This window comes from Stylophora pistillata, chromosome 9, assembly GCF_964205215.1.
Source record: "Stylophora pistillata chromosome 9, jaStyPist1.2, whole genome shotgun sequence".
Lineage (NCBI taxonomy): Eukaryota > Metazoa > Cnidaria > Anthozoa > Scleractinia > Pocilloporidae > Stylophora > Stylophora pistillata.
The window spans coordinates 9,460,117-9,474,159 of record NC_142527.1 but is presented as its reverse complement, the minus strand read 5'-3'; the positions used below and the strand labels follow the sequence as shown (position 1 = coordinate 9,474,159).

The window sequence follows — 14,043 nt, the reverse complement described above, 5'->3', positions numbered from 1 at the left end:
TGAGCTTCGACTCTTAGTTTCTCTCGAAGTCGTCGTCTTTCGTCTCGCTTTGCAAAAGACTGTAACTTTTCCTCTAGCTTTTTTGTCCAGAGAGTTTTTTGTCATGTCCTAAGCATAACGATGGCACCCAGTCTACATTAAACTTATCCCACCTTTTCGCTGCTTTACCCGAAACAAAATGTTTCCCGCAGACGCGACCATGTTTTTTGTGTGATTCTGTCAAGTCGTCTCTACTTATCGCCGAAATCCATCGTTCTCTTCTCAATTCTGACAATTTTCTTGCTTCTTCCCCTTCGTTAGTTATTAACTCAGGAAATTTTGAAAACTGAGCACCTTCATCTCTTCCACTTTTCGCTCCGCAGCCAAAAATCAAGCATAAAACATCTTGCTTCGAATTGTTTACGTTCTGCGAGGTGCACAAACATGGCGGTGTCACAGTGATATGTGTACCCCCGCACACATATCACTAGTGATATGTGTACCCCCTCCAAGATGGCGGCCAGTGATATGTGTATCCCCCACCCCCCTCCGCTCCAAAAAATAAATAATTACGGCTAGCTTGTGTTAATAGACGCAAATCGTTCACTGAACCATCTTCCACAATCAGAACTGTAAAGACACGACTCGCGAGTCCGACAGTTCTTATGGGCCAGTAGCAAACATCAAACAATCTATTGGAAATATAAAGGAATCGAAATTGTCATGTAAACAAAAATATATCTTGGGATACACATATCACTGGTGACTGCAATCGTATCGGCTTTGTCGCTTGTCTAGCACAGAAATTACTTGCCACTAGCTCCTTTACTGGCTAGTACGTAAGTGCATGAGATATTTCACCAACTGACAGCAAGTTTTATTGATTCCCAATCATATCTGTCACTGACAAATTTAAAAAGTACACAGACGACATCGCACTAGCCAGGGGATACGTATATAACTGAGATCTCTCGTTCAGTGATATGTGTATCCTCAACATATCTCGGGGTTAAGCATATTACGGAAATCGTAGTAAGTGATATGTGTATCCCTTGGTAAAGCAAGCGCTGTTGTCTTTCTAGCAAATTACTAGCTAAGCTTATATATGGCTGGTAAGTGTATTATTGATTCCAAATTGACTGACGACAGCGAGTTAGTCAGGGGATACACATATCACTGCGATCGCCGTTCAGTGATATGTGTATCCCCAATACATCTAGGGGATACAATGTGGATACGCATATCGCGGCAATCGCAGTCAACATGTGTATTGTTATTCAGTTGCATTGTGATCTTCTTCCGTTTATATTTTGGATCGGAAACTTTAAAATATAAAACCACAAAATTTGTTCCTCGTAGCCATGTTTTCTTTGAAGCTCTAAGAGGCCCGGGTGCAAAGCTTCAGTGTTTTGTGTATCCCTACCAGGGGTACACATATCACTAGTGATATGTGTGCGGGGGTACACATATCACGGAGGTACACATATCACTGTGACAGGTGTCAGCGGCGCATAAAATTAAGGTCACGTGACTGAAACCGACCTATTGAGCGAGTTTTGGTTTTGGGACATAGTTGAACGAGTCGAATCTGTGGGTCATTTTATCGTGAATATTATCGGGAAAATCTCTTGTGTTAAAAGCAATTGGAAGATTCCTGACACATGGCAAACGATCTTAATTTCTTGATCATAACTATCTTTACTCTCAGCGCTGTAGGTTAGTATAATAAGTAAGTTTTTTGTTCGTTTTCCCTGAAGCTTAAGCTAGCTTCCGAAATCGTTCCACGATTTCGGAATCGTTCCACGATTCACGTGGAGCACCCAAAGTAACTCGTGAACGGTATTTTTAAACCGCTCCATTGCCTCATTTCGCATAAGTTATGCTTTTTTCAAGTTCACGTGGTCGAAAATACTTCTCTTCTCGGATTTGCCTGTATCTCAACGCTTAGATTAGGAACAGTGGTAAGATTTCGTGTTCTGTTGGAAGACCGTGGTCCAGCCCACACTCATCGAGCATTTAATGTGTTTTAGTGGTGCCACATTATGTGGTGGTATTTCGCCTACAGACTATAGAAACCTGCAAGGTACTCAAAATTTTTCTTGGACCTGTTTTACATATATATTAAATCTACAGTCGTTACCGTTTACCGCAATCAGTGATCTGAAATTTGACAGGGAAGAGAGGTTTGCCTGTCTGAATCTGACAGCTGGATTCGACCGCTAGCAATCCTTCCTTTTCGGCGAAGTCTCTCGCGCTAGTAACAAAAAATTAGGTGAAAAAAATTAATATTAGTGTGTTTCGGAGAGCTCTTGGACTGATACTGATAGTTACAGATTCAAGACATCCGACAGATCTAGTCATAGCGGTAGTGTTGTGATTTTTTGGCGTTTCATCATTTTCAAAGCAAACCATGTATGACTACTGTCACGTGACTGTCATGTGGTTGTAAGGTTTACTATTTTCTGTTCTTTTGTTTCAACTGCGTTAAACCAGGTTTCGTGTGTTTATTGAAACTACCTTGCTACAAAGGAAATCTGAATACTTTGAGTTCGTTATTAGTATTTTTTCAGGGCTGGATTTTAAGAAATGGCAAAGACTTGTTATGTCAGATGACCTTGGTAACGCAATGTTTCTCATTTATTTCACAGTTGCAGCAACAAATGGGCACGTTTCCATCAAGCCTGGCAAGTTCACAACTACATTCTTGTTTGTAATTTATCTCACCGATAAGTCTGATGTCAAACTTAACCCTCTGTTCACTTTCATTTAAGCTAGGAACCTACATATCATATTGCTTTTGGCACCCAGATATATATGTGCCAGTCCTTTAATGCATTCATAAGGACTTACCACCGACAACCTGACATATAGCTGGATGTAGATGTATTTCTCTTTAGTGAAGGGGGAAGGAGCTTATGGGAAAACTTCAAAGGGCCCCAAGCATAAGTAAATACCAGATACAAAGGGTATTTCTTTGTTGAAATCTTTTATTTTTGTTGTTGTTAAGATATTGGGTTGCAACACCCACTTACAGAAAAGGGATAAGAAAAATTGTAAGTTAACTCAAACAAGTTCAAAAGCAAAATACAAATTCCAACTTTATGATTAATTAATTTTTAACAGATCAAGTAATTTTTTTCTTTTACAAAATCAGTCTTTAAGACTGTTGTTATCATTTATTATTTAATGCATTTATTATGTCACAGTTATGGTGTCAAAACACTGAAATTGTATTTTTTATCTAGTTACAGCCTATGTGACAGAAACTGTGAACCTTTTTTACACAAGATCGGTAAACGACAGAGATAGCAGCTTTCGCAAGTATGCAGTGTCGAAAGACCATGTAAACTTCATCACTCTTGGACAGGAAAAAGATGGAAAGGATAAATTTTTCTGCACCGAAAATACAGATTACTCAGACATCTGCCAGGAGCGTTTCTCCTTTCGTTATGTCAACGACACACATGTGTCATTTCAGATAAGAAATGTAACACTACCAGATGCTGGGCTGTATGACTGTCACAAGTATTTCTCCGAGGTTGGGGTCACCAAGGACCCAGGATATGAACATATCAATTTGAGTGTACAAGGTAAAGTATGCATACGTGCGTGTTTATAATCTAGTCATTTATTAACTCATTTATTTAATGTAATACATGATAAGATTTCAATACTTTTCATTTGGGGCAAAGAAATTTAATAAATCTGATATACAGAGTAGATGGCACTTTCTCAACTGTGTTTTACTTACCTTTCGGATACTTTGGACAGCTGTCTGCTGATGGGGGAATGAATCTTAGTCTACACACAAAATGGAGTATGTAGACTGTGGATTTAATCCAAAATACAGACTGAAAAAGAAAAACATTGCATGATAATGAGTTGATAATGAAATATTATTGTGCTCAAGGTTAACTTAGACGAAAAACTGAATTGTTCTCAGTTTGCATTTGGTACCTCCACAGGTCTGCTATCTGTATTTTGTTACTAACAGTTTTTACCTTTTACCCAAAAAACCAGCAGTCGGCAATAAAGAAATTATGTCCCCCATTGTTCTCTGGACAACAAGTCCTCATTCAGGTTGGTAATTTACTGGATATTTGAGAAAGTGTAAAGCAAAAAAAGGAAAGTGAATGAAGCAAATTAGCAATGACAGTGCACAATTTAGCTGAATTGCCCTGGAATAGCTTAAAAGGAATGGAACAGCATGAAGTTATAGGTAGTATTGGAAAGGAATCCCAGTAGTATAGGCCCTAGCATAACATATAATGTGTCATAGAATCGTAGGATCAACATTATGTGATATATGGTGAGTGGTGTTTAATTAAGTGAGGTGTAAATGGGGTGAAACTAAGAAAATTATGTGAGCTGATAGTGTGCTCATGTTAAAACATTGTCAAAGTAAAGTGGAGTGTTGTGAGATTTTATTGAATTAATGGTGTAGAAAGAGTTGAATAAGGTTGCTTGGATTGATCTGGAAAAAGAATGGATAGGGCTAATGTGTGTGAGTGGACAGATGTAGATGAAATGCAAGAATGTCACTGATATCTTTCATTTCCATCTTTGTCACGCATGCTTTCTCTCATGTGCTGATGGTGCTAACTGCTCTATACGCCCTACTAATCATTAGTGACCATTACGTGGGAACATTAAGTGGACACTTCACAGTTCATGAATGTCACTGATATCTTTCATTTCCATCTTTGTGACACATGCTTTCTCTCATGTGCTGATGGTGCTAACTGTTCTATACGCCCTACTAATCATTAGCAACCATTATGTGGGAACATTAAGTGGACACTTCACAGTTCATGATATTAATAATGATATTTTACATTTATAATGCGATGATGATTAAATGTATTTCCCTGGTTGAGCTGATCATATGATTTATGTTATGATAGTTATGATAATTGCCATTACTGTTAAGAATTATTATTTTTATCATTATGGTAACTGTTGTTACAGTTGAATCTCAGTTATCTGGACTTGTGGGGACTGGGCTGAATAGTCCATATCATTGAACATATAAATATTTATGGTCAAAAATTAAACAATTTAAGGGAAAAACTGTTTTGTTCTCAGTTTGCATTTGGCATCTGGTCTGCTGTCTGTATTTGTTACTAAAGGTTTGTACCTTTTTACCAGAAAAACCAGTGGTTGAAACAAAAGAAATAAATTCCACGATTGTTTCTAGGGCCACAAGCCATCACTCAGGTTGGTAATTTGCTTGATACTTAAAAATAAGCCAAAAAGTAGAGCAAAAAAGAAAGTGAGTGAAGCAAGTTAGCAATGAAAGTGTATAACTTAGCTGAATTACCCTGGCATAATGTCGTAAGTCAGTCATGTTGGATCCCGTGATTACGGAGAGTTAGATTATTAAAAAGTAAGGTTTTTACAGCAAGCAGGGCATTATGGTTCATTTTACTTTAGCTCTTTTCGAGACTGATACTCTGGATACTACACCTGGAATAGCTATAAAGGAATGGAACAGCATGAATTAATAAGTAGTATTGGAAATGAATGTCACTAGGCCCTTGCAGAGCACAGAATTTGGTGGTAATGGTGTGGTAGCATTATGGTTGTCATAGAATTGCAGGATCAACATTATGTGATATGTGGTGGTGTTGAGTGCCGTTGGTGAGATGCAAATGGGGTGAAACCAAGAACAAAACTTGAGCTGATTATGTGCTCGTGTTGAAACTTTGGCAAAGTAAAGTGGAATGCTAGCTGGGAGATGTACTGGATTTCATGTTTCAGAATAGAGTTGTATAGGGTGGCTTGGATTGATCTGGAAAAGAATGGATTTGGCTTATGTGTGTGAGTGGATGGATGTAGGTGTAATGCAAGAATGTCACTGATACCTTTCATTTCCATCTTTATAGGGATATTTCAGCCTTTCTTTCTCATGCTGATGGTGGTAACCACTCTAATTCGGGCCTTGTTCTATTAGACATGGGAACATTACGAGGACACTTCACAGTTCATGATTGAATGTATTTCCCTGGTTGAGCTGACCATATTATTTATTTTATGATAATTATGATAATTGCTATTATTATTAATAGTTATTACTATTTTTATTATTGTAATTATTGGCCATTAATGATTATCAATGGCCAACATTAAAAAAGAATATGTATCATTTTGTCAATGCTAAGTAAGTAAATATAGCAAAGGGACAGAGAAAAAAAATTTACAGATACATATTTTAATATTTAATATTTAAATTTAACCCTAACTCCCAAGATCTGATTTTTAATTCTTCCCTCTAACTGCTACACATTTTCTTGAAAATATTTTTAGTTGAATTTGGTGTCCAGACCAAGTATATACAACTCCATACTGATAAGGTTGAGTATTCTCATTGCCTATTTGTGGGGTAAGGTATGGATATTGTAGGGAGAGGTTGAATGTTAATCACTTCTGGGAGTAAAAGGGTTACCGTATTTATTCGCCTATAAGCCGAGCGATTTTTCCAACAAATTAAACTGAGAACAGGTAAATTCTCACAGGTAAATTCACAGCTCTTTAGTACAAAGCACTCTAGACTTAACCTACAAAAAAAGGCTTTCTCGCGTGTTGGTGTCAAAATTTGGAATAAGATACCGAAAGAATTCAAAACGTTATCAAAACATTCCTTTAATAAACAAATTAAAACGTCTTTATTTCAGATACTAGATAATGAAGATTCTTATCTTGATGTTGAAAAGATCTCCTCTAAACTTAAGGACTGCATAATTAAAACAAATTGATCCGATTGCTTTCAGTACTAATGTATTTGCTTCTATACTTTATTGAACAACTATTGATGTATTTGCCAGCTATGCTTCTTTTTATAATTCAACAATATCTAATTATTTAGTTTTTAATTTTCTTTATATATTGTAAATAATGTTTGTTGATGATTGACCCGCCTCGAATAGCAAATTTGCTATCTGCGGGTCAACATAATCTAAATTATTTTGTAAGAAAAAGAAAAAATAAAGTGTGTGTAAAGTGTGTGTGTATTCTCGCCAAGGTAGGGGGTTCGGCTTATAGCCGAGTATTTTGGCCAAAAAATATTTACGGGTGCTTAACAAGATTCGAAATTCAATGTTTATTCGACTATAAGCCGAGCGATTATCAACAAACACAAATTTCTCGGATCGCATAGGAGTTTCATCCATCTTGAACAGCCTGGAGAGCAAATGTCCATACCGTTGCCGAAGTGCGATCACGAACCGATGGAACTGGATGATCTTTTCTTCCAGATCTTGTGGGAGTCGCTGTGCCAGGGTTGTCTTAGTGCGAAGGCTGATAGAATGGCGCTTTTTCCATCTCTGGTACCGACCCAGTGAGGCTTTGAAGTCTGGATCACCGCTCAACTCCTTAGCTTTTAGCCGTAGAATTAATCTGCTTACAGCAATTCCTGTAAAAGATAAAAGAGATCCATTGTTTGACTTGTTTTGACAACATGAAAAACTGGCCAATCAGAAGCGGTCATTCCCACGGTTTGTGTAGACATTGCAACACGATCTGACAGATATCAGCTGATCGAAGCTGTTCATTGTTTTAAAGAAGCGAAAGACTTACCTTGACTCCCCTGCTCTGAAAACCAGTCCAGTAGTGTTTGATCCAATTCAGGATACTTTGGCGAAAAGCAGCCCATCGTCTTTCGCTTTGCTGACATTTTAAGCTCACCATTAAACAGGTTCGCTTGATCTTTTCGCCAGCGACGCACCATCGATTCACTGATTCCGCAATCTCTAGCGATCTCGGAGTTGTTTTCGACGGCCTCTGTTTCAGCAACGACTTTTAGTTTGAACGCTAAGTTGTATGAAGAATGACGAACTTTCGGCATGATGATCGATTACGATAACTTTGAAAGAGAGCTATTGTTTGAGACAGGATTCTGAACTCAGGTGAATGTTTTGTTATGTCACGCATGGTTCTATTTATTTACACATTAAATTCAACTTATCTGTGATTTGTTGTTACTTTCAATTAAACGACCAATAACAACTGAGTAAATAACCTACTTTTTGGTTGCATGTTTCCCGAGAGGGAAGCTCCTTTTGTTTTCGGTTTATGTTAATTCATCTCAGTTAACGACACGTGTGGAGTACTTTGCAATTATTAGGTCTCGGCTTATAGCCGAATGTTTTGTGTTTATTTTTTATTTCAATGCAACAGCTGCTGACATGAAGAAGTTTAGGGTCTCGGCTTATAGCCGAGATCGGCTTATAGGCGAGTAAATACGGTAGTTACCAGTTTTTGAAAGTGGAATGGTTGAATTTACAAGGATTTGTATGGAAAACCATGTCTGAGTGTGACTGGGTGGCAAAAGTTACAAATGCTTCTAACTTGGCAGCTGTGGCAATCGCTTCTTATGAGATAGATGGTTGAAAATTTGTAGGTTTATCCAATTTTACTATGCTCTTTCGGCTTGGGCTAACAAAATTTTTGAAAAGTGAACTTTTTTCGTGTTTACCGAAAGTTGATCATGTGATTAAGGCATGCAAAGAGCCTATTTTGATTTTAATGAGGATGTATTTTCATATTTTAATACGACTTTTTTCGTGTTCAGGTTCGTGATTTTGATGAGGATGTATTTTTTATGTTTATTGATTATGAGATTGATTATGGAGTGACTTGACCCTTTTTCCAATAATGCAGTCAAATTTAGCAATCTGGAAATCTCTCTAGTTGCTGCATTTTGATCAGTTAATATTTGGGTAGACCAAAATGAAGTGGGTTACAATAATGAAGGTGTAAAAATACAAAAAGCCAGGGTCAGTGTCTTTTTCAATTGCATGAAAAGAACATTCTTGATATGATGTAGAGTTTCTGCCGATATGAACATCTATCCACATATGAGTGTCAAACAGACGGGTCTCTTCCTACCCCATGGGTTTTCGCCCCACTCCTCCCCCATTACCTTTCCCACGCGGGAAACCAGGAACCAGTCATTACTTCCCGCCTGAGGGCCAGGAGATGGGGGAGAACGAAGAGGGGATCAGTCGTCGCCAAAAGAGTGTAAATATGGACTATAAAGAATTGACTGCCAGGGGTGGGGAGGGGAGTCATTTGAATACTACAGGGCCTTAAGGGGGATCGGGTAAATTTGATTATGACACAACTAAAATCCTCAGACCCTCCCCAGCCCCTGGGGGAGAGAGCTTTCAGAGGAATTTTTATTACTCAGCGTTGGCAATTCGGGTAAGTTCGTAATAACGCATTAAAAAAAAAAAAAAAAAACAGTGTGGTGTAGTGGTGAAGGCATCGATCTTACAGTTCGTACCATTTTATTAAGTTCATAGTCGTAATGGAATTGATATTCAATTTCACATTCCAAACAAAAGCATTCTCAAGTCACTGAAGAAGTAATGATTAAATTTTTGCGAATTTCCCTGGACTGCAATCACGCTATGTAAAGAACTTGTGAGTTAATTTTCCACACACATTTTCGTTTTCTAACTGATAGAGAGATTTTACTAGCATGTAGGCCCCCATTATCAGCGCATCGCAGTTGCTGATGAAGATGATCTCTCTTTTATTGAATGAAATACTTGATCTTTTGTCAAGGATTGATCTAAATGTTATTTGCGCCAGGAAACAGGAATAATTAGACCTCACCAAACTCAGAATGCTGCGAGAAGTGAAATTAATGTTTGAGAAGTAAAAACATCTGCATGAAACTTACGAAAAACATGGAGTTTACGTCAATTTTTTTTGTTTAAATCCTCCTTCAGAAAACCGAAAAAACTCCATTTATCATGGCTTACATAATCTTGTGTGCTCTTGAAAGCACTCTTAAATTGTTTGTTCTCTTAAGAAAAATGCATAGTCGATTTTTACGTTCCAAACCCAAAACATCCCAATTGTTCCATTATCCAGACTGCGTGGCGCGTAAACATGTATATGCTTTCAAAAATTAACATTCAAAGGTAACGCGGGTTTAATGAGCACTGATGGACGTGCTATACTTCACTTTTGAAAACGCTACGATTTCTCTAAAAGCTTAAAAATTTAAAAAAGGTTGTAATGCAAAGTTCAATGAACTAAAAGAAGAGAAAAATCAGGGAGTTTTGGAAATCGTGTCCAAACTTTTGCAAAAAATGGTTATTTTTATTATTTAATCTATAAAGGAACCAAGGGTTTCGTTGAAATTGATTACAGAACTCCGTCAAGAAGTGGTTAATTTTGAGAACAATTCATGATGTAAACAAGGATTTTTGTGAAGATATGCCGGCCCCTTGTGTGTCGATTTCATCCCCGTAGGCCCAGGAAAAATATTCTCTCCTCATTGGCTTGAAAGCACAGCTGAGGTCTAATCGCCTGATGTAAATGGCGTGTATATATCAAAATAACTCTAATTCTCCTAAATTTGAACAAACCACTGAGCGCATTTATAGAACCTTTTCAAATATTAATGCTGATATCTGCCTTCAGACAAAAAAAATATAAGTACTTAGTCAAAATATTCGAGCCATATCTCCTACGCTTGAAGTAACATTTGATAGACTTTCGAACCTTTGCTATCGAAAATAACCGGCGAACGCATATAACAAGGAAGGAATATGTCACGGAAATCTGGCTGAACCTTTTTTTTTTTTTTTAACTAATTCTTTATTTTTGCCCAGGCTGTGTGCATGTACTTCTCCTCGATGACAAATAGGTTATCGAAGTAGAGTTGTTTTGATATAAAGTCAAAAATGAATTCCAATGTCGACTTGGTTCACACTGACTGGCACGAGAGAAACACAGGTAGGCGCTGTTTTAAAGAAATTTTTAAAAAGATATCATAAATATCTTTTCGCCGGATTATTTTCGAGAGAATTTTGTTTGCTTTCCGCGAACGTTTTAATCTTTTATTGCAAAATGTTTTATTGCGTATTCTGGTTAGTTTTGTATTTATTGTCAGGAAAACATCACGCAGATAATATTAACGGTGCCTTAAGTTCCGATTCCCTCCCTCAAGGAAAAAACAAGTTGACACAATACGCAAAAAAAAAAAAAATGTGAATGGATACTGTCATGCAAAGAAATATCCCCTCTGGTGATTTATTGTTATCAGATGGACTCCCTGCGTAGAAGAACATGTTTAAGTGGAGTGAAAATCTTACATGAAAATGGACTCACCTGACACATACAAGATTGCAACCACTTAGGTTGTCAAAGAAAAGCAACAAAAAATTATGTGGATAAGAGTATATCTTCGGTTTTTTTTTTTTTTTTTTTTTTTTTTTTTTAACTACTACCCAAAGAGTTATCTGGAAAAAGCGATGCGATGAAAACTGAGCGATGAGTCTGTTAACCGTAACTTTTTTGTTTTTCTCCTAACTCATCCTCAAGAAGTCAGGTGAAATTTATTACACAGGAAACACAACAAACTTGAACAACACACCATACAAAAAAAAAAATATGAAAAAGAAACCACAGCTGAAGACGAACTACCGCGCGTTGAGCTTAGTTTGGCATGTTTTTCAGTTAAACAATATTTGTTTTCTTCCAGAAACCTCTGAGTGCATGAAGAACCTCATTACATAAGATTTCTCAGTTTTTTGGATCTTGCTTCACCCTTCTTCTGTATGAAAACTCGGTTAGATCAGTTACGGATATCTCAAATAGGTTCAGGAATATAATCCCCTTAGCAGCACTTCGAATTTAACTTAGTTACCGTGACGAAACTCAAGAGATGGTGCTTCAGTTGTTCATGTCTCTTCGCTGAGATGAAATTTCCCATATACACAACACTTGGCCAAAATTTCTACTAACGAGCTGAAATTTCTCATGCATACAAACAAGGAACAAAATTGCACCTTAGACTCCTTAGTAGTAAATTCATATAAGAGGCCCTTATTTCTCTGAAGAAGGTCAACTGCGCTAATGGATTCACTATGGTTGCAGTGCCGATTCTGTTCTGGGTTCTGTCACGTCTTAATACACTCTTTGTTGAATCATGGCGATCATTCATTCTTTACGAGGATGTTACAGTCTCAGGGTCCCTCTCAGGCACTCTGAGAACATGCCCTTCCCCACTCCTGCTATCAGTTTTCAGTCACCGGAAGTTGAAGTTTACGGACTAAACACAAAAACAATAAAGGCACTAAATGCACAATACTAAAGGAGTTAAAATTCGAAATCATACAATGATCAAAGGCTCCTAGGAAGAAAATTAGATTTCTTGTATCGGCTAGTCTCAACGGGACAGCCGAAGGAAATCAGCTAAAGTGATTCCTCAGTATTGCACTGCGCATCCCGTACTGCGCATAAAAATCACGCGAGCAGGCGACAAGGAGGGTGCGCATTGCGAGTAGGCCTTTATAGATTATGCTAGCATAATTTTTGGCATAATTTGAGCAAACTGGCATAATTTCTGTCAAATAGCAATGCTAGCATAATTCGCATTATCGGATCATTTTTTACTACAATTTGATCATTAAACGTATATGTGCACGATCCTTCGCAGTAAAGCACCATTTAAGCAATAGTGAAAATCAGACCTGAAAAAAATTCAGGCCTGTACGGGATTCGAACCACTGACCTCTGCATGCGATACTAGTGCGATACTAGTATCGCATGCAGAGGTCAGTGGTTCGAATCCCGTACAGGCCTGAATTTTTTTCAGGTCTGATTTTCACTATTGCTTAAATGGTGCTTTACTGCGAAGGATCGTGCACATATACGTTTCATAACCGCAGTTCATATATATGTATTTCATATGTTTGTTGTTTAATTTGATCATTGTTCATCTCTACTCCCAAGCACTTGGTGCTGTTATTCGATGTTTTAAGTTTTAGTTCAAGTAGTAGCATTTGTAGCACTGTGAATCACTGAGTGGCGTCTGAAACGGTCTGAGCCCAGGTCTGGGGTGCACCGAAACCGGAAGTCACATTGTAAGCCATGTTAGTTCCAGTACCTCTCATCAGGCAAGGCTACAAATTACAAAATGGCGCAATCGCAGATAAGCTATATAGTCTAGTACTATGCTCGTGTGCATGTTAACATGAACCACATGTTCATTTGAATTCATTGTGGATTTGTTGCGTTTCTATCTGGTAGACCAACGGCATCTAATTAAAAAATGTATTTTTTGGACTTATCTGCAATTTTCAGAGCATAATTTTTTAAAAAGGGGCACAATTTGGAAAAAAGAGCATAATTTTAGCATAATTTCGCCACACAAAAAAGCAATGCTACTAGCATAACATACTACTTTTACTAGCATAATCTATAAAGGTCTAATTGCGAGAACAAGTAATTGTTTTTCAATCAATGGACAGGATAAACGGGTACTATGGTCTTTTGCTCTTGAACGAGGACGGTAACTTATATTTTCTATTGCATGATTTTGGTGTTCAAATTATCCCCTCTAAACTCAAATTGAAAAAAATTATTGAAGGGAAAAATATCTAGCCGTTGCTGGAGGGTGAAAATTATGACCTTGAAAGCAACGCCTCGAAGAATTGCATGATATTTTTACGCAAAATTTTTATTACAGTCTTTTATACGCCCGAGACTTTCTGCCCATCAAGTACTTTTTCAAGTTTTATAGTTAAAACCTTGCTACCAGCTACCGCAAAATGTACCGCGAACAGATGAAATGACGCACGTGATTGGTACCCGTACAGGCATGAATGGGGTAAGATTGGCCCCTAATATCTCTTAAACAAGCATGTTGACTTATCTTTTTTTATTGTAGTTTTCGAAACAGACTTTGGTAGGGAATATTTTAAAGAAAATTTTAAAGAATTTGCATGATAACTTTTTTCTTATAAATCACCTTGAGGCCAACACTGATCTAAAATGAAGGAAGTGCAACATTACTCAATTTCGGGAACAGATGATGTACTATGTGAGACCAGTCATTATATAATTCATCGCCTTGGAGGTGGTGGAGAATTTCGGGAAAGGGGGAAGGATCACATGGTTTTCACGGGGAACGGAAAGGGTGGTCAGTCGTCGCCAACAGAGTATTAAGGGAGACTATAGAAAATCGATGGCGATTAACTGCCAATGGAGGAAGATCATAAGAACATCACAGAGCCTTATGGAATGATCAGGTAAACCTTATCGTGA

General features: G+C 37.6%; 2 protein-coding genes across 4 annotated transcripts in view; both read left to right on the top strand.

Annotated features, from left to right (window-relative positions):
* Positions 1–1,539: 1,539 nt before the first annotated feature.
* LOC111319380 (uncharacterized) lies at positions 1,540–6,981 on the top strand. The gene is made up of 6 exons (XM_088732376.1): positions 1,540–1,695; positions 2,628–2,663; positions 3,225–3,569; positions 4,000–4,059; positions 5,128–5,196; positions 5,865–6,981. Exons 1-6 carry the CDS (start codon positions 1,641–1,643, stop codon positions 5,930–5,932), a joined length of 633 nt encoding a protein of 210 aa, XP_088588502.1. The 5' UTR covers positions 1,540–1,640; the 3' UTR covers positions 5,933–6,981.
* Positions 6,982–10,474: 3,493 nt separating this feature from the next.
* Positions 10,475–14,043, top strand: part of LOC111341611 (uncharacterized) — a 36,119-nt gene continuing 32,550 nt past the window's right edge. Inside the window, exon 1 of one of the 3 annotated variants that reach the window (XM_088732374.1) lies at positions 10,475–10,728. In XM_088732374.1, the coding sequence (XP_088588500.1) occupies positions 10,677–10,728 (52 nt within the window). In that variant the 5' untranslated portion in view covers positions 10,475–10,676. The remainder of the gene's footprint in view (positions 10,729–14,043) is intronic. The other 2 variants (XM_088732372.1, XM_088732371.1) reach the window with 2 other exon arrangements.